General features: G+C 36.9%; 1 protein-coding gene across 5 annotated transcripts in view; it reads right to left on the reverse strand.

The window, feature by feature from the left end:
• ROBO1 (roundabout guidance receptor 1) overlaps positions 1 to 24,633 on the reverse strand; it is a 684,057-nt gene that overhangs the window by 489,983 nt on the left and 169,441 nt on the right. For 3 of the 5 annotated variants that reach the window (XM_077790952.1, XM_077790955.1, XM_077790951.1), the window contains exon 1: positions 1,373 to 1,921. The exons of 1 other annotated variant lie outside the window; for it this stretch is intronic. In XM_077790952.1, the coding sequence (XP_077647078.1) occupies positions 1,373 to 1,481 (109 nt within the window). In that variant the 5' untranslated portion in view covers positions 1,482 to 1,921. Of the gene's footprint in view, positions 1 to 1,372; positions 1,922 to 24,633 lie in introns of those variants that run through there. One more of the 5 variants, XM_077790953.1, reaches the window with a different exon arrangement.

A 24,633-nucleotide genomic window follows, 5' to 3' on the forward strand; every position in this document is an offset into this window, starting at 1 on the left:
TAGAAGGTATTTTTACTGAGAAAGAAACATACTGTGAAAAAATTTCGTTCAGCATATGTCAGTTGTGCCTCAGTTTCCACAATGAGCAAAATAAAAGGCTCTTTTAGTCATAACAAGTTCATATGTTCAAATATTTATAAGCTGTGGGTTGCTATTTTTGTGCATCCCTTACGCACACATTTATTCCCTGCTATAGTTTGGGCAGTGTGAGCTTTAGATGTAAAGTACCTGTGAGTGGGCAGGGCAGTCCTCACTTCCACTGAGCCCATCACCTCCTTCCTTAATGCTACTGATATGGGCACTGGGAGAAGCAGCAAATTTATTGATATTAGGTTCATGCTTTAGGGAAAAAAAAAGTATTGCTCAAGCTGCAGATGAGCTTCCAGATAAGAGGACTGACAAAGTAACACCTATTCCAAGAATAACAACAGCCAACCCTCCAAGTTCTGGTTATTTTAGGGATTTTCATCACATATATTTTCCAAGCAACAATATCATATTTAGCTGAATTCAACAAAAGCCCTTTATTCCATTTTGAATATTCTTTCTCTCTTTTAGTATTGTAAGTGTTTCTAAAAAGGAAAAAAAAAAAAAGCAAAAAACCACAACAAAACCTCAGCAAATATTTACAGGCATAATGCTAATATTATGCTGCCCATCATGGGCATTCTTGTTTATAAATAGCTGGACAGGAAAAAGGAGCAATGTCAGCGAGAATTGAGTTGCCCTTTAAATGGAAATAATCATCTGGTTATTTCAGTCAAGCAGCTGTGTATGCAGTAGGAAGTCTCACTCACAAATATTATGATGACTCATCTACTTTCCTTTTCTAATAGTAAATGCTCTTTTCTCTTTATAAGTGCAGCACTGCTAAACCCTTCACAAGCTGCAATTCTACCTTATATCCCCTTACCTAAATCTGCAGATTTTAAGACACAGCTATGCATGTATAGCTATAAAATTCACTATTATAATCACTGGGGTTACAAGGTTCTTTACGCAAACTGCAGACCTGTGAGATTTACTGCCTTTATTAAAGTTAACATCTGAAATAGCGTGCAAAATGCTAAGAATATAAAGAAAAAAGGTGCAGCCTGGACTTCTCCCAAGCCCTGGGAAGAGAGGAGTTAATCAGCACAGGCAGTCCGGAGAGCTTGCACACAGGACTGTACTGCAGATGTGTGGAGCTCACGGAAGGTGTGGCCCGTGCCTTCCATATGCATATTTAAATACTTAAATTACATGGCCTTAAGGCTGCTATTAGAGAACAACCTCACAGAGAGGAAGAATTACACAGTGAAATGAGGCCTAACACATTTCTTCAAACAGAGAGCTGAGAAGAAGAAGAGAAGGAAAAGCCCGGGTTACTCACGATTCTTTTCACCTCTCCACCTTGACCCCGCTTTTATTCTAGGTGCGACGTCCACGGCAGCAGTTATGTCTATTAGCCCAAGCAGCAGCAGCAGTGACAGCACAGCCATGCCAGGTAACAAAAAAAAAATAAATCACCTCTACCTGGAGTACTGCTAGAGATGAATTGGAGAAGACTTTCCTTAGTAATGAACAATTGGAGCTGACAGCACTTACTCAGCAGAGGCAGAGGGAGATGTAAAATATTATTCCTGCTAGAAATGTTTATTAAAAATTTCCATTGCATCGCTTATTTCCTTGATCCAGGGAAAGCAAAAACCAGAAGAGTTGTAAAGGCTTCCCCTAACTAGGAGCCTCTGGCACTCAGACGCAGGAGGAGATGCAGTGGCAGATTTCTGTGGTCCCTCAGAAGCCACCGGCTCCTCACCTGCCTCTGCCACCTCTCAGCCCTTCCCAGTGTTTATCAACATTCCCCACAGCACCCTAGCAGGGGACACAGCCAGGCTGAAAAAGGAGTTTTTTCTCCCTCGCTTCCATATTTCACTGCAGTTTCACAGAGCTGATGACACGGAACATTTTAATGTTGACACTCAAATCTCATTACGTTTATCAATGGGCAGAAAAAACACAGTTTTTTAAGCTTTTTCCCCCTTACCCACAGAGGGGGGGAAAGGGCAAAAAATAACAAACATATCCAAGATGAAAGATAAATGCTTAAAAAAGAAACTTTTTTTTTTTTTTAAAAAAAGCTATGCAGTAACTCTGCCTCTTATTCAGCACAAGTATCTTCTATTTCTAGGGAAAATAACACAAACAATACCACCTCCCACACAGGTTTCTGTCAGCAGATGCTGCATAAATGGAGCAGTACATCTGAGAAACTGTGTAGAGGATCTGTGTTACCTAACAAACCTTCCCCCTGCAGCCCAGCAGCCTCGGGGCACCCAGTGCAAGCAGATTCCAGTGCTCCCAGCAGAGCTGCTGGAAGGAATTGAACCCCAGATTCATCAGTACTGGGGAGCCAGATCATGAGCATCCCCAGGGTCATTGAAACAGTCTCAAGGAAGAGCTGGAGCACAGCTACCCCTGCCTACCCCTTTCACCACAATTATGAAATCATTCCACATGAGTTGTGAAGACCCAGAAAAGCTTTATGGTGAGAGCTGGAAATCACTATAATAAGACCAGAGGGCTTTTCATTAGTAGTGACAGAGGTCTTTAGTCTGCACAAAGTCTACATTTATATCCAGTAAAAGTAACTGCAAAATTTCTAGTCCTTTAGCACCATAAGCATCAGCTTTGAGAATACTTAAAATTGTTACTTATATGACAGTAAAACTTACTTTCTTCACAAAACAGCTATGAAATAGTATTCTCCAAGCTGATCTTCTGCCTCACACATTGCATGCTGCTTGTCGTGTATGGATGTAACCAAGCAGCAGAATTGAGAGCCTTTTTTTAAAATAAAGTACTGGAGTAATTTCTAGATACAACTTCAATTACCAAGAAAGAGACAAAGTAATTTATTTCCATCTTAATAATGCATCTATTAATTTATAATGTTCACAACCACCGCTCTTTATGAAATTTGAGCTCAAAATTATTAGTGCAAGTGAAATACTGCACAAGAACCAGTTAGAAGGTGACCAGCTGAAGACACTAATTTCTAAACCTTCTCAAGTCAGTGATAGGAACTTTCCAAAAGAGGGCCTGAAGAATTTTCTCACCTAGAGCTGGTAGAACACAGATGATCACAAGAAAGTTTCAACAGCCATTAAAGTAGTTATCCACAAACCCTTTAAAAGGGATGTTCTTTCCCTTTGAACCAGTTAGCGAAATTAGGAAGAGAGATGTCCTCTTATTTCAATTTGGGTGAACTTTGTTCAGTGCAAAAAGCAAAGTATTTTTGGAATAGGATAGAACTTGTGATCTCTCAAATCTCCTGGTTCTAACACATTACAAGCAACCTTCAGTTTTGCTCTGACCCCAGCAGCTCCTTGTGGCTATTCCCACTGCAGAGATGACCAGGAGGGTGTGGGTTCCACATATGAACCCAGTACTGTATCTGGGTAGGGAGAGAGTCATCACATCCTTGTCTCAGTGGGATTTCTTCATGAAAAGCTTTAGGTTTTTTGTGATCATTTTATTTGGCAGGAGTCACATCCATGTGCTGAAGAACAATGGAGACCATTCCTACACATGCTGTTGGGCTTTTGCCCTACAGCAAAAATCACTCCTATGGTAACATATAGTGTGAAAATAAATGTCTGGGGGGTTCATATTGTCTTTTTTTAAAGCACTTTGTAACTGCACATTTTTCAAGATCTGAGCTCATGCCAGTTCAGTCAATAGTCACTCTCAAAAGATGACTCACTGTGTTGCTGGTTATGTAAGACACCTGAATGTACCACACTGTTCACTGCACCAAAACACAGCAAAGGAAAGAAAAAACCTCACTTAATATAAGGCAGCCCTTTAGGATCACATGAGCAGCAATGTAGAATGGTGTAGTTTACTGTGAATGCAGAAATATTGACTGTTCAAAGGACAGCTGCAGTTTTGAGCACCAAAACCAAAAGGTTTTGCAATCTCACCATTGACAGTGAAGTGTTTGAAGGACAGACGATAAAGATTTTCAAAGAAAAAAAAATCCAAAGCAAAGCATGAAATTCCAGAGTGAAAGAAATTAATCTGACCTAAAAATTCAAGCTGCCTCATAGAAGAATTCCCTGCCTTGTAGCTAATACTTGTTATCCTTTATCTGGTCCCAGATCCAAATTTCATTGAGCCTTGTGCTGTGCAAAAGTAAACTGATTCATCAAATTGGTATTTCCATAGATGTTGGCTGAGCTCTCAAGCCCCACAGTTGTTTTGTCTAACAGGGAATCCTACACAGAGTTAATGGAAAGTTTCAGAACTGTAGGCCAGACAGATTTTTCTCTTACAAGATTAATGAAAGGCTACTTTTATAGACACAAACCACTGCACAGACACTTTAGCATGGGTTGCATCCATTTATCCCATCAAAGCAGAAGGAGCTGTTGCCTTCAAAAAAGCTACCCCATATCCTGAAGAGTGTGAAGGGATGCCTGAAGCAACATCTCACAAGTGACACAAAGAAATTCACACAAAGAAATGAAATTAGACATTGAAAATTCAACACCAAAGAGCTTTTACAGCATTCTGTCTAACAGTGCCCCATGCACAGAGCTGCTGGTTAGCAGGGCAGTGAGCAATTAATGCCATCAAAGCAAAGCCTTCCCCACTGGAGTAATAGCAAGCAAAACCAAACCAATTAAGCATTCAGAGGTGTGAAGCCAAATAAAAGGTGGCCTGTTCCTATGTGATTCAATATTTTATAGCTCATTTAACTAGTTTCAGTTTCTGCTGTATAATTTCTGCTCATGTGAGTTCCTCAGCTATTTGGAAGCTTACTCAAAAGCAATATAATTAATACTGGAATTAGCCATGTGGACAAATTTTTCAGGGATGCAGTGGACCACTTGAAGATATTACGCTAAGACTGGATGCCTTTCTGACTTATATGTTACAGTTCAGTCAAAAGGATTTGAAGATAAAATTACATAATGAATTTATAGTCTGTGTTACATTAGTTCTATCTTAGCTTTAATACATCTAATTTTCTCAAATCTTCAAACATATTTAATTTCTTTTCTTCTCCACTTTCATTATGTCCCAAACTTTTAATTTCTGGTTTAGTGCACCATAGATAAAAGTCACTTGCAACTTACTGTACAAATCTTTCCTTGGATCAAGTAGCTCCCACAGAGCTTTTTATCCATAATAGTCAGAACTTTTTCCCTAAAGTTTTCTCCCCCTTCATTAGAGAATTCACCTCCTTTTAACTGGTAACAGAGCTCTCTGCAGCATCTTGGCAAGGCCTTCCAAGGAGGGTTAAATAAATTTCCTCTGCATTCATTCACAAAGACAGGATGAGAGCTACAGCCTCTCCTACTGGAAGAGCAGCTGTCCTCTGAAAAGTCAGTAATTCTTGTGCACAGAGATGCTTCTCCACTCCCCAGAGCCAAAGGACTTCCTTACCAGGGACATCTCCCTTGCTTCTAAGACCCTGCCGCTGGCTGTGTTGGAAATTGATGACCTGAGGAAGCTTTTTCACCACAGAAGTCAGGTGCTGGTTTGGTGCAAAGGAGGACAGACTGACAAGGAAGAACCTGGCTGGGTTCATGCCACGGGTTCTTGAGTCACACAAGGACTGGCTCAACCTCCTTTACCATGAAGGGTAGTGAGCTGCCCTTTTGAGTCCTTGGTTTTAAGGCATCTTTATAAAATTTGCAAAACAAAGCAGATCTCTATTTCTGCAGTATGAGCTCTACTTAAATAGCTGCCACATACAGTTCTTACACTGCCTTTGATGCACTTCTGCAACAGTCTCTCTTTTTAAAAGAAAAATTAAATCTGGTGCCTATCAAGGAGCCTCTGCGAGGCAGCTGTGCAGAGACTTTGGGGCATGACAGGACAACGGCTACAGAACTCATTAAAGCTAAACATTACCCAAGTTTTATTTTACAAGCCTTATAACTCTAAAAGCTCCAGGGAGATCAACTCAGATGTAGCAATGTTTGCCATGAAAACACTGAAGTGCTGTGAAGTGAAGGGCACACACACGTAATTCAGCAGTGTGTGTGGAACAGACCCACACACCATTGTACCCCTGCAGTCTTGGGGAAACACTCAAGTTCCCAAATCAGCTTGGCAGTGTTTTTTTGTTTTGATTGTAATACAGATCTAATTAATACATCAACTGAACAAAGATCCCAAGACTGACTGGGTTTTTTTATCATGAAAATGCATAAATTTGAAAAAAAACCTGCCAAATTCACCATTCTAACATACCTGGGATTTTTTTCTGTGTACTTATAGAACACCAATAGGGCACTCAGCACTGTATAATTATATAAATTAACATTACCTCTCCCCTAAAGACTGCATAGTCCAGCATGACTGAGTCTTAAAAGTCCTCACTTCTCTGAGGGCATATATTTTTTTCTTAATTTCCTCATGTTAAAGCCTTTACATTCTCAACCATAACATTATACATTTTGCTAGCACATTTTACATTTTTGGTGCAAGAGGAAAACAAATGTGTTTTTCATGCATGCATAGATACATACAAGTCTTTAAGTAAATGTACAGCCTCTATGCATACATGTTTCTGCTAATAAAAACCACAAACACAAAAATATAAACAGAGCAGAATTTGCACAATTAGAAAGCAGTTCTGATACATATTATTTAGTCTTGACTAAAGCTACATTTAAGTAAACTGATCTTGGTTAGGATCAACCAGCTTTACTAATATACTCATTAATTATATAGTGCTAACAAGAAATAAAATTTCTCTTGATGAAATAGGAAAAGAGATGATCTGGTTTTTAGAGCAAAAAAGTATGTTTTTCTCACCCATGTTCCTTATCAATTTGCCATCTATTCTCATGCCCTCAAGGCAACACAGATTTTGATTTTTTCAGACACTACAATTTTCCTGGATTTAGTTTTTCCAAGTGGCTGCAGAATAGTAGACATTAGACAAAGCCTGTAGAGTTAAGTTAGGAACTACTATGAATTTTACAAGAAATTCCCCATTACAGGCCTAGCTAGTAATGATGCCATGAGAAAAGCATTTCTAGGTTTCTCTTGCTATGAGAAAAGCAAGAATTAAGAATTTTTTTTCTTATTTCATAACATATTTCTTTTCTCTTTTGTTTTGTGAGATGCTTAAAGTCCATCAGGAAGTATATGAAAAAGAAAAAAAAAACCAAACCCTGATCTAGGAGCATGTAATAAAGAAGATATTTTGTTCTTGCTGTTAAAAATGCAAAGTGAGTTCCTATGAGATATCTCCAAACTTGCACTCAAGCAAAGGAACATCCTTCCTAAGCAAACTAGGCATGTCAGACATGGTAACTGGCTAAAGCCTAAGGAGACAACATCTCTTAAAGGCTGCTGTCTAAGATGGAGGGGGCACCTTCATACCAGGAGAATTTATGCATTTAAAGTCACTATTTGGAAAGAAAAATTAAGTAAAATAGCCAAAGGCTAAGGACCAGAAGAGCAGGGCACTCCAGCCCCAGCTGACCCAGGGTGACTGAGTGATGCTGACACTAACACAGCCTGGCCAGCTGAGCTCCTTCTGGCACCACCTCCTCTTCCAGCCACAAACTGCTTATGCACAGTAAAGAACTAATTTTTTTAAAACAAGAAGTACCAGCAGGCTCTGGATCCCAACACAGCAATCTGAAGGAAGCATGGCATCACATCTCTCAAAATGCCTTCTTAGCTCTGGCACTAAATCAGCAAAACCCCGGAGTGCATCTCAAGTGCTCTCAGGACCCTCAACAACAGCACTCCAAGCTTTTAAAGACTTTCTGTCTCTTACTGCTGTGATCCCACACCAGCAGCCAGAGTGTGCCTTCCTCTAATGATTATTTAGCATTTTTATGTGTGACTGCACAACTAACAGCTCTTCACAGCTCTATGTGAGCTGATATTTCAACACAGCCAGTGTTTTATGTCAGCACAAATGAGAAGCCATATGAGACTACCACAAGAATGCTTCCCAGATCATGTTGATAGTAAAATTTTATAAGATAATATTGGCGCTTTTAACATCAAGTTTATGGATTAAATATGTCCCAAACATATTTAATGTATTCAAGTCATCTATCATTATCTGTTCTAACAAACTGGCAATATTTATCCTATTAATTCAGGCAAATGTAGGACTGTTTACTGAGTGGTGGAGAATTATAAGGATATGTTCAGACAAAAATAAACACAAGAAAACTAAAGTGAATATTGTTTAATGTAAAAATATGCCATCCTACTCAGCTCTCAAAATAAACTGCTAAACTGTCGTCGGCCTCCTGCTTTTCAAAAAAAAACTGATTGTTAGGCTAATCTGTCAGGACTGATTTGCATTTCTATATTTACTTTTTCTCACACATTTTAAATATAACCTTAGTGGGTTTCAAGAAAACATTCAGAGAAGACCTGGACATTTTATGATTCTAAGTTCAAATACATAGCTTGTTGCATTTTTTCTTCTTATTTTTGCTTTAAAAATGTATTTCCTTTTTGCTTTATTTTCCTTTCCACTGATCTCTGACTTCTGAATACTCCATCTCTATGTACCACTCCCTTTTCTTTCCACTATATCATTTTTTTCAGCTTATCATTCCTCATCTCCTTCCCCTCTGCCTCCAGTTAACCAAGCCTCGCTCAGAAGTGAGGTATTGCCTGGAAGAAATGCAAAGGAAAATGTAGCTAAGTTGAGAACTGTGCCAACACAAGTGAATAACTAATGATGAGAAACCCAGGAGAGTGTGGCATTATCTCAGCAGATGATTTTGAGCAGATAACATGAGATAAACATGTATTTTGTAAACTGTCCCTCTGCTTAAAAAGCTAGAAGTTGAAGCCAGCCTGCCAAGTACCTAAATCTCCACGAAACTGATCCCAGAAGATAGAAATATTCCTGGTATTCACTCCATTTAAGAAAAGAAATTGCTTTCTACACATGCTTGCTGAACAGGGCATGTAGTTGGAATACAAAATCAGCTACTTTTTCCTGGGGTGGGTGGTGCCAGAAACGTGGGAAACTATCTTGGCAGATGGGCAGAGAAGAGGAACTATGACAAAATATCTAAAAGCAGATATAAGAGTCTGGTTACACTTTTTGTGGTCCTGCCAACCCAAACTCAGATGCAGTGAAGGCTTTACAATATCTTCATCCAAGCATGTGAGGACATTTCCTCTGCAGTGTTTTCATACTGATCTTCAGAACAAGAATCAAAGTCAATGTCTCACAGCCTAATAAGAAAAAAAATCAGTTGAAGGACAATTTTACCAGGCAGTTTCATTGGTGTTAATGAATCAGTTGGGGTTTTTTTAACTTTTTCAGTTTTCCATTTTGTCAGGGAAAACTTAATTCTCCAGTGATGAATCTCGTTATTAGGAGACAAAGTAACTTATAATAATTTTAGCAATGACATGGCTTGTGTCCCAAATGGTGCAAATAATTTACTGACTGTACTGGATCTATAGCAAACTGTGAGCATCTGGTCTCCTCTGCTTTGATCAACATTTTCAAAGCCTACTTGAGAAAGATGGATGCTCTGTCCTATTAAGAGAACAATGGGAACTGGGTTTCTCTGTGTCCAGAGAGAAGGCAGTAATACAATTTTCAGCAGTCAATGGAAGTTAGTGGTTTGACTTCTATTTGTGCCCTTGAAAATCTCCCCAGTGAGAGTCTTTGGGTGAATTAGAGCTATGGGGTAATCTCCTAAATTGGAACAGAATCAATAAGCTAAATGAAAACATTTACCTCAAACTCTAATTTAAGTCCTGAGCTGATGGAATTAAAAATGTCGTATCTTTAATACATGTACAGAAATAAAATTGTCATCATTAGCTGATATGTCATAACGAGTATGGGGCTAAAATTACTGTCTGAAACCTTGTGCAAACTCTACAGTCAAGTGAAATAAAACACAAACACATTTAATGTTTTTCTGTGGGTTGAGATACAGCAATGGTAGGAACACAGGCCACTGTTCCTGACTTTTGTTTATATTTCAAACTAAAAATTACATTCTTAGCTGATTCAGGGCAGCATTTTACTTCCTATTTCATATTGTCCTACTGTACACAGATGTGTTAATGGAAATCAGCTGAAAAAAAAAAAAAAAAGTGTGTGTTTTTAATGAGTTCCATACTTTCTAAACTAAAAAAATTGCAATCATAATATATTGATGTTTAGAACAATTTTGTAATAACTTAGACATTTGAAAATAAACATTCCTAACTATATGAGCTACTTGAAATTAATAACCTCAGTAATAAAATCAATACTCTCCTTATAGTTCTTAGTAATTTTTTCCAATATTGATTTTTTTTGTAAGGCACTGTAAGACTTGCTTATTGTTTGGATTACTAATATTGCTTTTATCTAACATAAAGAGAAGCATTTTTATGGAAAATTATTGAAAATGAACTTGCGAAATAACCAAGGAACAAATGGAAACAGCCAAGGGATTAATTTTAAAGATTAAAAAATCAAAATTTAGCGACATCTAATGCTGAATCATTTTCCTTTGAAAAAATTGAAATACTTAAAAACTGCAAATGTACCATTCAGTTACTGTAGTGTGATGGGAATAAGATGGGAATAAGAAAATTGTACATTAAAATAGAAGATGTGGTTTTAACAAAAACTCTGACTGTAATGACCGAATTCTCCTCTCTAGTAACAGGATTAAACACAGTAAATTTTGATATAGAAAAGAGGAATTTTTCTATGAGAGGTAGAGCTATGTAGCAAATTTTTTTTTACATATGAGATGGGTATATCATGGGTAACACAAAAATAAGTCATAATAATCAAAACAAAATTAAAGAACATCAACTTTGTTAAGGGCAGATGAGAGAGTGATTTTCTTACTTTGCCATTAGATTGAAGTGATGATTATCACCTTTCAGAATTATCAGTAGAAATCCCTGTTTATTCAAATGTTTAATGCTGGAATGTTTTAAAATGGTTTCAGTGACTTCATGTGTTGCTTCCCACAGACTTTTTTTTCTCTAATTATTAAGCCTAGTCTATTCCTCTTCTCTTCCTTTTTTCTTTGTCCCAATTTTTGTGTTTTCCATGTTAGCTAAGTTAACACATTCACTTTTTACATGGGGACCAGTTGTCTGATCCATTTCACAGATCTCTGTTCTGTTGACAGCTCCTCTAGGTGCATTCAGAGCTATTTTAAAGATGAAGGCTGCTAACATGACTTTCTCAAATATGTCAGCAAAGACAATAGTTTAAAATTTTAAAGACTCTGTAAAAACCTCCATAAAAAAGAACAAAATTACTGAAAACCACTTTAAAAGAAAATTTTGTTTAAATTTGGAAAATATTAGCAGTCACAGAAATACTGATACCTTTTCAGATAAAAAGACTAATTTTGAAGTATAAAAACTATACTGCTAATAAATATTAGCATACAATCAAAGTATATTTGGTTGTGATAAGATATAAAATAGAAGGTTCTTGCAAAGAATAAGAATTACCTTCTGAAACCTACTGGCCTTGCATGTAGTGCATTTTTACAGCAGCGAATAAGGAGTCTGCAATCTGTAAAAAAGGAAGCATGTGAAGTCTGCAGTGTGACAGCCTCCCAAAGAAGGTGCTCCTGCCTTTTCAAAGTGAAGGCTTGACAGTAGCAAAGCTAAAGACCAAAAGTGCCAGGAAGGAGGTGAGTGAGTGCAAAGTGTGAGTGGCATCCTTGGGAAGGGTGAGCACCTGCACAGGCTCCAGCCTGACACGTTGGCAGGGGATGGAAGCCCATACTGGGAACTGCCTGAATATGATTTTTTGTGGGGCCCTTGAAATAGGTGAGAGCATTCCTGGCTGACTCCCACTCCTTGTTTCTTACTGCCTGCTCTGGATTGCTGCAGCTTGGCTCAACATGTCTAACACAAGCCCAGAGGGCTGGCTCAAAATTGTTTTTTTTCCAGATTTTATATATATTCAATGTTCATTGCACAAATGAATCTCAGCCTTGGTGTAGTAGGACACCTTCAACATTCCCACTGGTTTTGGAGATAACAACGGCCTCTAAAATGGATTTTCCCCCCCACCATATTCCGACACCTATCATTAGCTTTTACTGTGCAATGGGACTTCATGAATTTGAGTTTTAAAAGAAAAAAATCAGTCAAAGAGAAGCCACAGTCAACTCTAATGTAAACAAACTCCACAGAAATTAAAAGTATTTGGTTCACAAACCTCAGGGCTGATTTCAATCCCACATCACTATGACATCTGGAAAGAAGGAAAGAAGGGAGAGAAAACCCTGTAAGAACAGCACAGAGCTCTTCCCTTTGCTCATCACTGTTTTTATTCCCTCACCTTTTTCCTAATTTCCTCCTTCTCTCCATCCTCCACATTTCTTCAAACAGCTCACACTTAACTGGACTGCCAGGGCAAGTTACATGGCAAAATTTCATATATGCCATTTCAATTTGTCTAAATAATTTATTAATTTAATATGATATTCATTGATCTATCAGACTACACAGTTAGAGAATTTTTTACAGAAAGATTTGTCCTGAATTGAATTAACAACTTCTCTTTAATTTAAATCCTCTTCACTCTATTTTTTCAGAGGCTGTTTAACAATTTGTTCTTTTCCTCTCTATGGAGCAGTTCACATCTTTTTCTTGGAATGTAGTGCCTCCTTATATATAAATATATGCAAGATATACTAGGATTTTTTTTTTAATTAATTGTTTATAGCAAGGAAATAGATGGAGAACAAAGAGAAACAAATACCTAACATATTGTTTGGTAAGGTGATACCTTCTCCTCTAACAAGCTGCTCCACTCTGTGGCAGAAATTGCAAGGCCACCTGTGGATCCATTCCCAGTTATCTGTAATTTAGCCTATCAGCCCTAACACTACATGACATAATTCTCTGCTTGCAGCATATGTTGGCAGTTTCACTCTGTGAGGTCCATTTACTGAATCTAAAGCACACAGCAAAACTGGGCAGTGTACACACAGAAATCCCCAGAGTAACCTGATATTTGTCAGCCATAATGCTGCTTGATTTGTTTTCAATTAGATATGTTTAAATTCATGATTCTGAGACTTATGGAACTTTTTATATGCTACCCTGCTCACTGTGCTCATTATGCAGTACAAGGCAATGTAGAGCAGAAATTAAGAACTGTAACTTGCTATGTCACAGGTTAGAAAATGGCACAAAATACCCCAAACAAACAAAACACCCAGCTGAAGTAGGAGGAAGGAACTCGGTATTTCTAGAGCTCAACAGGAGTTATAACTAAACTACTTAGCCAAGCAATGAAACAATCTAATAAATTTGCAGCTACTGGGAGATGTCTGAACTTAATTTTTTGACTAACTCCAACTCATCATATTGGCTTTTAAAAGCTAACCTCAAAGAAAGTTTGGAAAAAAATGGCTTTTGAAAACTGATTTAAAAACACTTCTATGTTTTGTTTAATTTAGACTGTAGATGTCACTGTATCAACTGTTGCTAAAGCCAATACTAATAATTATAAATGGCACCAATACAGCCAGATTAAACAACAGAATTTTAACCGGAAGAAATTATTTTTCATTTGTATTTGCTTTAAATAATTAAGTAAATCTAAGAATATTTGGCTCCAATGTATGCATCCAGATTAAAGGAAGGCTATGAGAGGTGACTGTAGACATTATGAAGATTACTACACAAAATTAACATTTTTTTCAGACTGAAATACAGCAATGTGAATGGCTTGGGACATACTTTCTAAACCTTTTGTTATCAAATACTGAGTTGGCTCTGGTACTTCAAATTCCAAAGGTAAGGATTCAGCAGACCTATAAATACTCATTTGGTGTACAGAAATATTTTTTAGTTCTGCAACACAGAAGAATTAATTGATTAGGATTTAAACAAGTATTAAGGCTTCTGGATAAAATTTGTGCTAGGATAGAAGCATGTGCTTTTGAACTTGAACCACACTACACTGATGAATTAGATATTTGGCCTTGTGAAGTTCTGCATCAGCATTTTACAATTGTAGCACATGTTTCATTTTCATTGGCAAACCACAACTCATTACAAGTCTAATTTATACATAGCCAAGTGGTATGGCTTGTCAAATAGGAACATATGAATTTGGAAATAGCCAGCATTTTCCAGTAATTTCAGAATTTTTCAGCCTTCTTGAAATGGAGAGTTAACAGCTTTAAGATTTTCTAGAGTACATCTGAATAGTTTCAGGAGCCAAATCTTTTATTCTGTGTTTCAGTGCCAGCACAAAGCTCCTTCAAAACCATCCTCCCAGTTTATATTCTTGAAATAGTACTCCATGCAAAACTTCTGGCTTTGGCAGCAGAACATCCTTATTTTCTTTTATTCTTCTTTGGATCTTGAGAATTTCTCCAACTTCTCATAAAAAAAGATCATGGGAACATGCTATTCTCTCAAGCACACACGTGAGAACTGCGGACAGGGAAATCATAAGGCAGAATTTCAAAGGGTAACAAGGATTAATGAAAAATGAAGAGAGTTGTGATGCTCCAAATCTAAATGAAAATCACAAGGAAAAAAATCAGCAGAAAAAGAAGACTAATTTTTGGTCAGATTTTTTGTCAGGAACTTTTCTCAAGCTCTGAAGCTGATAAACTACTCCAAATGGTCTTGGACAGAAACCTCCCCCCAAAAAAAAAATAAGCCAAAAAAAAAATAAAAAAACCAACCAAAAAAAAACCAAAACAACAAACAAAACCGCAACAACTATAACACACTAAACAACAAACAAATAAAAGCCCAAACAAAAAAACACAAAACCAAAATGAAAAAAAACCAAAAAAGTGTAACTTTGAGAGACAAGAAATCTAAAATATAGTGAACAGTTGCAGTGTGCTCACCACTCCTGCCTGAACAACCCTTTTTAATCTACAGAAGTTAAAAACATTAAAGCAGCAATAATGTTCTTGTCTCTTTAAAACTGAAACACCTGAATTATCTACTCAAAACCTTCTTATTTTAGTGCACTTAATTTGCCTGCAGTCTGCATGCAACAATGTATTAATTAGTACTCTTTTTACAGGAATTCTTTTAAATAGAATTCTGCATATAAAATAGACATTTTATACCAAAACTTCTGAAACAGTCTTCATGACTATAACAATCTGTAATTGAACCAAATATAAAATGAAAGTAATTTACAAGAATCTATAAAATGGTTGTAGTTTTGTTTACCAAGATGGTTTCAAAAGCAATATAATTCACTCAAGCCATACCAAAATTACTTTGTCCTGACTCTTGGCAGATAAATCAGAATGCACAGGCATATGCACAGATTTGTGCTCATGTGTACTTTACTCACTAGACAGGAGCAAGACTGCATTTAATTTGTTACAGCCTTTAAAATATCTCTACTGTGTATTGCACAAAATTTCAGTCCAAAAGTTTCAGTCAAAGTCTTTTCATCACTCAGACTATGACCTCATTGTACATTTTGTTCTGAGAAATATAGTTTGCTTGTTCATTTGCTGTTTTTTTTTTTAAGTGAATCCAAAATATTGAATAGATTTTTATTCCTGATTTTCCAATAATAAGTTTACTATGGAATAGAATAATTACCAGTTAGGAATGATAAAACTGCAAAGCTTGAACATACCAGGATTGTCATTAGAATTAGGTTCTAATTCTCAGTAGGTATTGAGCAAGGTAAGTTGCTGCAGCTAGCAGTAATTAATAGTAGTTGAGGCTCCAGTTTTGATTTTATTAGAATGCCATATATGCTGAATAATGTCACACTGGACTGTTCTGGACTGTTCATTTTTGCTCCAGCCACAGAGTTCCAGTTTGGTCCATCCCCCTCCTGGAGAACGGGAACACAAGAACCAATCTCCCACTTGCCATGGGGGCTGCTCCAGCCCCGTAAACACAAAACCAAAGCCAGATGTCACAGATCTGCAGCTGGGATTTGGAGATATCTTGTGGCTCTCAGGCACAAAATAAAGCTCTAATGAATTTTTTTAGAATGAGGCGATAGGAGTTAAATATCACAAAATGCTCACATGGAATATTGTAAGTTGTTTCTACGTCATGCAATTCCAAAACCAATCCAAGCATCTTAAAAATGGATACTCTACCAATTTTTTTTCTCACTCTCCCTCATTATCTCTAAATATATGAAAATTGAAAGTTTTACAGTACTAAAAGTTGGACTTCCAAGATAATTATCCAAAATAAAATACTTCAAACTTATATTATGGAATTAGATTCAAGATATGTTTCTGTCAAATGAAATTTTCTTTGGCTTCAACTAATCTTCTCTTGCTTAAAGTGTTACACAAACATTTTAAAAGCAGAGGCTCTGCAATAAAGATGGTGCTAAGCTGAGAAGCTCCACACATGTGAACTAATGATGTAGCTGACAGTCTCCAAAATATCTTTAAAGAATACGTCACCCTTTGAGAAACTTTAGCCTCAAGGACATTAGTGGGAAGTTTTCCACTGTCTCTTATAGAATTTAGTAAAAATGTTTGACAAGAAAAAGTGTCAGTGTCTCAAAAAGACCTTTAAATAAGATGACTGGGGAAGAAGAAAGGCACTGTTTTGCTCAGAAATTATAAGTTCTATAAAATACACAAGCAATTAAAATCCTAACTCATGCTGAAGCATTAATAAAAAAATCCCAAAATATAGTGTGTCTTTCCTTAAGGAAAAAGACCATAAAGCTGCTTTGGCAAACTTTAGTCATGTACAAAAATGAGAATTCTTTTAAATTTTAGATTGTTTCAACTTTTAGTATAGACTTTGAGTAGTTAATATAATCTCTACCCATTTTAGAAAGATTAAAAAAAAGTCACAAGTAGTTAAAACTTGTGTGACAAAATTTATAACTTAATGTTTCATAATAAAATACCTGCTAGAGTTAATTTTCTGTATTCTATAAGAATCCTAGACAGCTGCAAAACTATAAAAAGGCTTATTAAAAGTGCTGAAGTAGTTTTCTCTTACTTTAAGTAGGACAGTCCTATAATAATTTTTCTCATTAGCGTGCATGCTAAGGAAAGAAGATGCAGTCTTCTGAATAATTATGTAAGGCATGTTTCTCTAGCTCATCCTTCTGAAATCTTCTACATGTTCCACCTACAATTACAGACAACTTAATATTGAAGTAATTTACAATAATGTATCTGATGTCTTTGTTTACCAAGGAAATTTTCAAAGCAGAATTATTTACTTCAATTTAAATCTGATTTGCTATTATTTTCTAAAGTAATTCCTTCAACAGAAACCTCATCTGTGGTTCTTGTTACTGATATCCTCCTCCTTCAATTAATTTAATACAATTGTGTTACTGTCTTCCTTGTTCTTAAAGCAACTCCTAATTCTTATTTAGTGAGGTTTGCAATGAGCAACATAGTAACAAAACACATTCTTATTTTAATCATATTAAATAGTGACTTTGATGTTTATGTTCTTCTTTGTTAACTGTTTTTAAATTTAATCCTTATCCATGAAGATATTTAGATGTTAGACTTAACTGGACTAATTCTTACAGCAAAACTTGCAGATACATAAATAAAACAAATGTAACAATTTTTTGGTGCGTGTTCAGTAAATAATTAAAAAGATCACTCCAGAAACAAGATGAAGGATAAACCACATACATATGCCATAGACAGTCCTCAGTGGATTAAAAGTGGAAACTTCAGGTGAATTGAAACCGGCAATCCCGAAAAAAAAATCCCAGACCTCAAAAAATGCCCTCTATACAACCATTTAATGTACAGAAAATGAAATAAAAGTCTTCAAAATGTAGATTTTCAAGAAAAACATGTACATATAATTACCTTGAAAAAGAAGATTTCTGTTTTCAACATAACTTATAGAATACAGAAGATAAATTGGTAAAAATAACATTAAACTGATAAAAGCAGAATTTATAAAAGAGAGATGATCTCTCTTAAATTACAGCTTACAATAAATTCAGGCAAGACAAATGAGGTTTTGAGTTGATACATCACAGAAGTCAGGGATGTCAAAACTGTATTTTCTAAGAGTTCATTATGAAATGTAACTAGCACTGAAATTAATCTTTGTGGTCTTCAGAAATTACATTACAACAGATAGTGAAGTGGTTCATATCTGTCCACAGGAAGCAGAAGTGATTTTTTGGAGTCATTAGTCAGCCTTGGACAAGAAAAGGCCCAAGAACTGTATTTATGAGTGCAGATATGTTGCTGCAGGAAGCATATCTGTTTATTTCCCATCAGCTTCATCCATCTCTTCTGGCTGATGCCTAGACTAAAAATTCATCAGCTCACAGATGTCACATCTAGAGCCCAGTGCTTCCATGTGAATGGGTACAGCACACAGCTTGACGTGCAGCTGTGTGAGGACAGAAAGGTGAGAGCAGCAGCTGCTTTGATTGCCATAAGAGACAGACATCACTGCCACATGGTTGTCATGTCTTCTGTTTCTAAGTCAGCGCGGCGGAAACTCCGCAGCTCGCGCCCGTCCCTCGGTTTCAGTCACTTCCATCAGCCAAGTTCTGAGCTCTGCTTGTCCTCCCACCCCTGTGACGCCCATCAGTGTCATTCCTGATCCTCCCTTCATGTCTAAGAAGGTGTTCTCCTTCCCCCAGGCTGGTTGCATCGAGCTGGGAGGAGACCAGCATCAGATAACCCCACTCAAACACTAATAAGCCACTTGCACAGCTTTGGGCTGCCCAAGCAAATGGATGCAGATAAAACTTTCTGACCAAAAGCTTCTGAGTCTCTGCACTTGGCCATGCTGCACAAAAAGCCTTTGACCTTGAAAATATTTGAGTACCATGGACAACTTCCCTCTCACTGGAGTGGGGACTCCCAGTAATTAAGAGCCCAAGATTTTTCCAGAGTTACTCAGTTACAGGTATGTGCCACCCCAGAAAAATTCTGAAAAATCCTGATTTGATAAATAGGAATAAACTGAAAATTGTTTTAATGTCCCATGTCCACATGAGTTTAAGTTGTGAATGTATAGTGCCACAGCAAATAAAAGAAACCCAAAACTCAACATTATATTAATTCAGAGAGAAAAAATTCAGTTTTAAGCCAGAAAAACTTTGACATATGAAACAAATAGCTACTGCCTGTCTGTGTAATCTGCTAAGAATACAATCTTTAAGCTCCATCCTTCTGGGCATGTAGAAAAAAGAAGTCATTACAGCAGTGAGAAGGGACAATATTCTTCTTCAAGGTCAGAGAGGTAACTCCTGTTTGCTGGCAAGTGGACTCCTTAAAGCATGATATGATCAAAGGGACACTCCAGAACAAAGCCAAGGCACAATTGCCTGGTTTTCTCAAGTCACATACACTTAAGTAAATGTGAGATTAAAAGAATACAGTATTGGGAAACACATGACTTCCAAATTTTGTACACGTACAATACCTTCCTAAGAATATTAAAATATTACTGTTGCTCTTGTGATGTGTGCTACTAGAAAGGTAAATCCTGATTACAAAGATGACTCTGCCCATGCAGAGCCTGGTGTACATTGCACATGATGTACTAAAAATGGAATTCTGACCCGACAGGGAAATGAGGACTGGGGGAAAAAAAAGAGGAGTCAGGAAAATGTAGACCCCCAGGCACAAAGCAACAATTTATTCAGCCTGCCTGCTAGCTGTTGGGTACTTCAAGCTCACTAGGATATGTTCCAGTACTGATAAAAACAATGTGTCACAGGGAGGTGGAGGAAAAATAGAAAAGGGTGTTGAAATTTGTGGTCAGAATTCATAATCCATATTCAGAAATACCTAGTAAATGAAAAAAAAAGAACAAGCAGCAGAAAATAGGATTTACTTCAGCTAGGATTTTGTTCCTATTGTTGGGATGATTTCAGAGACTGGCAGAAATGCACCTTCATTTAACATTTGCATCTCATCTCCTCTTTTTGCTTTATGAATTTCTTGCATTCACAAAATAGTTTTAGGCATTTAGTGTCCAAATTTCAGCTGTATCTTCATGTATTTACTGATTTTGTTTGGTATTGTTTCTGCACCCTAGAAAAAAAAAAGTAAATACCAAAATAATCTACAGCTTTTGCACAAATCTTCTGTGCAATTTATGTTTGCACAAGCACATTACATTTCCACTTTTTGAAACAATATTCTGGTTGGGAAAAATATCTAGAGGAACTCTAGGAAGAATTCAGATATGAACAAAACTTTTATTTATAGCTTCATGCTTGTCATTTATTAATACACATAAATCTACAGTGTCTTTTTTTTTCTAGTTACTTACTTTCATTCCCTAGTTTATCATCCAAATATCTGCCCATAGCTAGTGTTTTCTAAAGGTGTTTCCCTGTGTTGTAAGCCAACAAAATTATGGCATAAGGAGTTGTTAGCAGTTTGGTGTTTTTTTCCCCACTAGTGACAGGTAATACCTTGCAACAGATGCTATTCATTTCTTCTGGCTGAGCTTGGTTCTCACTGGCCTTGCAAGGTAATACAGGGGATGGATTGATGAATAGTGTAAAAGTAAATGAGTTTAGAAAAGTAATACTTTAGAAAAACAGAAATGGAGCTGGGATGTGAAAACTGTGGTGAAGACAAAAGTGTTTGTGGTTAATGAAGAAAATAATTGGAAAGGGTCAGTTTTACAGCCTGCCTTGGCTGTTCCTATTAGAAAATCCAATCTCCCATGTCCACAGGATGGCAACTTAAAAGAGATCTTGGAGGCTGACAAAGCCCTCAGTGTTACACCATAATGCTACTTTCACCAAGAATTTATGAGGACATGGCAGTGAAAACCTGGAGTCCTTCCCTTCCTCTGACAGAGAGCAGGAAGAGTAGAAAGACAAAAAGATGCAGCATCACACACATAAATAACCCACGTACACAAAACTAAGCTACAGTGTCTAACACAACACTCCTGCAAACAGGCTTGAGCACCAGGTGCTGACAACAATGTGTTTGAACAAAACTGCTAAATTGTGGCTAGAGCACCTGAAATAGGATTTTCAGGGGCACTCAGTGTAGATTTAATTGGTTTGCCAAAAGCAGCAGGCATTTTTGATGCTGCTTCAACAGCAGAGTTAAATCATGCTTTTGTTTTGAATACAGCACTGCTAATGGTTTGTCTTTGACAAACTGCACAACTTTTTTGCAACATTAGTCCCACAAACACTCATGGCTTTGATACCTGAATATAACATTGCCATAAATCCCACGCTAGGCAAGGTGTCACACTGAAATCAAGATAAACCACTGCAGCTTTCTGGGACCTTCTGGTGATAGTGGATTTCTACCTGGGGGTGTGGATTTCTACCAGTGCTTTGGGCAGCACTAAGGACTAAACTATTAGGATTCAATGTGTTGGTTTTAATTAGAAAAGCCTCAAATAATTTAAGAATATGCTTAAATGTGAACATGCCTAAATACCTGAAGCTCTTTTAGCACGAACAGAAGGACTCTGCTGGTTTGCATTCATTTGGTAGAAGTGCAGATGAAACTGGATGTGACAGCCCCCTGACCATGCCCTTCCCTCTGTACCTTCCAAGGATGTGGGAGAAGAGGCAGCTGACACTCAGAAAGAGCAGAGCTATTGTTTAGCTTTAGCATGGTTCTTCTCTGCTGTTTGGTTTGCACCTGTAATTGTGGATTCCAAATTATGTTGGTAATCCAGAATTTGGGATAGGCGTTCTCCCCATGACTTCCACCACAACATTGAACTGACTCTACAAACACAGAATGACTGAAGTTAAAGCACATCATAGAAGATTTCCTCAGCCATGAAGAACATTTCCCTGTAGAAAGTTCACTTTTCATTTTTTGGATCGCATTTACTTGTATTATTAGAGGATAAATGTCTCTCACATGTACTAAATTTTGAGATGCAAAAGGCATATCAATAGATTTGATTTCTCCCTTTACTGCACCTGCTAACATATGATCAAAAAATACTTCTCATTTAAAGTGTCATACCTTCAGCAAAATAAATGTGTTGAAGTACTAATCCTAGATTTAACAATAATTTTCTTGAAGCAGGTACTGTGTAATATTTTACATCAATCATTTTATTCTTCCAGGAAATTTACAGAGCTAATTGTAGATTCAATGACCTAGGTGCTTTGCCTTTTCTTTTGCAAATTTTATGAGACTAATCTGTCAAAAAAATTAAGGTAAAAATTCAAAGATGAAAAGGAAAGCACACCTGCCAAAATACCTCACTAATTAGAAATAATTTTGAAAGGTGGGCATTAAATACAATTGGTTCTGCATTTCACATCAATGAAATATACTTGAACATTTCAAATCCTTTCTCACTTTTTCCTAATCACAACTTCCTACATTATCACAACTTGGGAATCCCAATGCATTATTTTTGGAAATGCACACATCTTCATAAAAAGTGACTATTCAATTTATATCATCACTCCTATGCCCTATCATTGCTCCTACTAGTGAATAAAAAGATCTGTCAGCATGATGATAGATGGCCTGGAGTGCAATTAACCTTTCTTAAGCTTATTCTCATTTAAGTGAGATAATGGAACTTGATTTTTCTTTTCAGAGACTTCTAAGTTTTAAAAATTATTTCTCAGTATGCAGAAGCCATGCTCTATGTTTCTTATGAAAAAATTCTACATTTTTTCTATTATGCATTTGCTTGTCATTCAAAAGAAATTTAACTGATTATAATTATTCCACAAAAATATAACTCTAAATAACAAGACCTCCTGAATAAATAAAAATACAGTTCAGATTTTGTGTTCTAGTTTATTTTCTGGTATCCTGATGATGACTTTAAAATGCATTCTCATGAAGATTTTAGGTATTCCTCTGAAAGCTTAATCTCTACAAGAGAGTTAAAAATGATTCTCTAAAATAAGAATTAAATTAGGGTTTGAAATTCTGATGTTGTTAGAATGGGCTAGGAGCTGATGGGAATTTTAGCTCAAAACAGAAGTAGAAGAGCTGGAAGTGTTGATTAACATGCACATATCTTTTCCTGAACACAAAAAAGGGGAACAAGTCCACTTGTGACAACTCCTGCTTAGAAAGGCTAAGTGACTTTTCAAAGTCACACAGGGATGACTTTGCCTTCTGATTTCCATTCCCTTGCTCCATTAGATCTCTGCAGTGCTCCACACTCATCCTGACAGGAGGATGTGCATGAGCTCATTGTGACTGACAGTTTGCTGCACTGTCACCACTACACAAGGAATATTAAAAGAAAAAAGGAACTGCATTCTTTAAAGTAGGGGGCAGAAAACCTTAAAATACTACTTCCCAACATTATAAATACATCACAATGTCAGTCAAAGGCAGAATTTTATCCCTTGGAAACATGTGGTTGCACATTTAGCTTTCTATTTTTTGTCCTAGTGGGGAGAGAAGATAAATAATGTCTCTCAGCATAACAGACTTCCTTGAAAATATTTGCCCAGGTGAAAAAGTGCATAGTTTTTGATTTTAAAGCTTGGGTAATCCTACTGGGATGACTTTCATAGAAGAAAACATTATCTAGTAACTTGGTCAAATGAATACTTTAACTGGCCTGTATTGGTCAGAGCATTTCCTTTATGCTGGTCAGCCTGACTCAAATTCAGCAGAAAACCCCACCTGTGCTGCGTTGTAGGAGAGATTTTATCTGTGGAGTGTTATGCCACTCCTGGTGTAAAAGAGCCAGGACATGACAAAATAGCTGTAGAGCTTGCATGGTAAATATGGGAAGTCCTCCTGGTACAGGAAGTCAGCGAGGAAGCTGATTCTCTACAGCCTCTGAAGTTTGGACAGTCCAAGAAAATATCCAGGGAAAGAGAGCAGCCAGCTCAGAGGCAGAACCAGGGACTCTTCCTCCAAGGACTGAACAGGATATTGGAATAATATCCTTAGCCTCTGGCTAAAGAAACTCTGATGCTCACTTGAGCATCACTCCAGACTCCTCTTGGCACAGCAGTCCTGGGTGACCAAGCTATAAATGAGCATTTCCCAGAGGCCAGGCTGAGCTCTCTTTACTCCTTTTTAAAGTGAGATCCCTTGATAAGGCAAGGATTACCAGGAGGAGCTGTAGAGCACAAAAGGGATCTAACAGTGGGAATAAATTGGGAGAGCATTAAATGTATCCTTTAGAAATTAACACATTTACTGCTGAAAGGTACTGCTGGGTTCCACCATTTGTGGATTTATTTTTTTTTCCAGGACTAATGTGAATGAACATTTATTGATTATTTCTTACCAAAGATCTGACAGTGTTAAGTTCAGAAAAGAGCACTTGCACTTGCAGTGCCAGAGTCAAAATGTGAACTAATTTCATATATATTTGTGTATAGTTAAAATTAAGATACGTAGTTGAACTGATTTTTCATTTCATTGCAAAGTGGTAGATTTTGTTTTTCAGAATCTGAAATTTATCTTCTTACTTGTCACTTAATTGCATGTTTCCTTTGCATTCCTGAACTGAACAATTAAAGACTGCTGATGGTCCACCTGAATGCATGTAGAGAAAAATAGAAAATGCATTATTTGATTTTTCTTTTCTCAAATAAATAGAAGCAAAAGCATGCTTTACCTGCTCATTGCATGGTTTGAGAGATGAGGCAGAGTTGACAAAACATAATGTTTTTCAGCTTCCTACACAATTTAATTAATCCTTCAAACTACTAGGAGTAAAATAATGCATAATCCAACAGGATTT

This window comes from Lonchura striata, chromosome 2 (genome assembly GCF_046129695.1).
Source record: "Lonchura striata isolate bLonStr1 chromosome 2, bLonStr1.mat, whole genome shotgun sequence".
Classification (NCBI taxonomy): domain Eukaryota; kingdom Metazoa; phylum Chordata; class Aves; order Passeriformes; family Estrildidae; genus Lonchura; species Lonchura striata.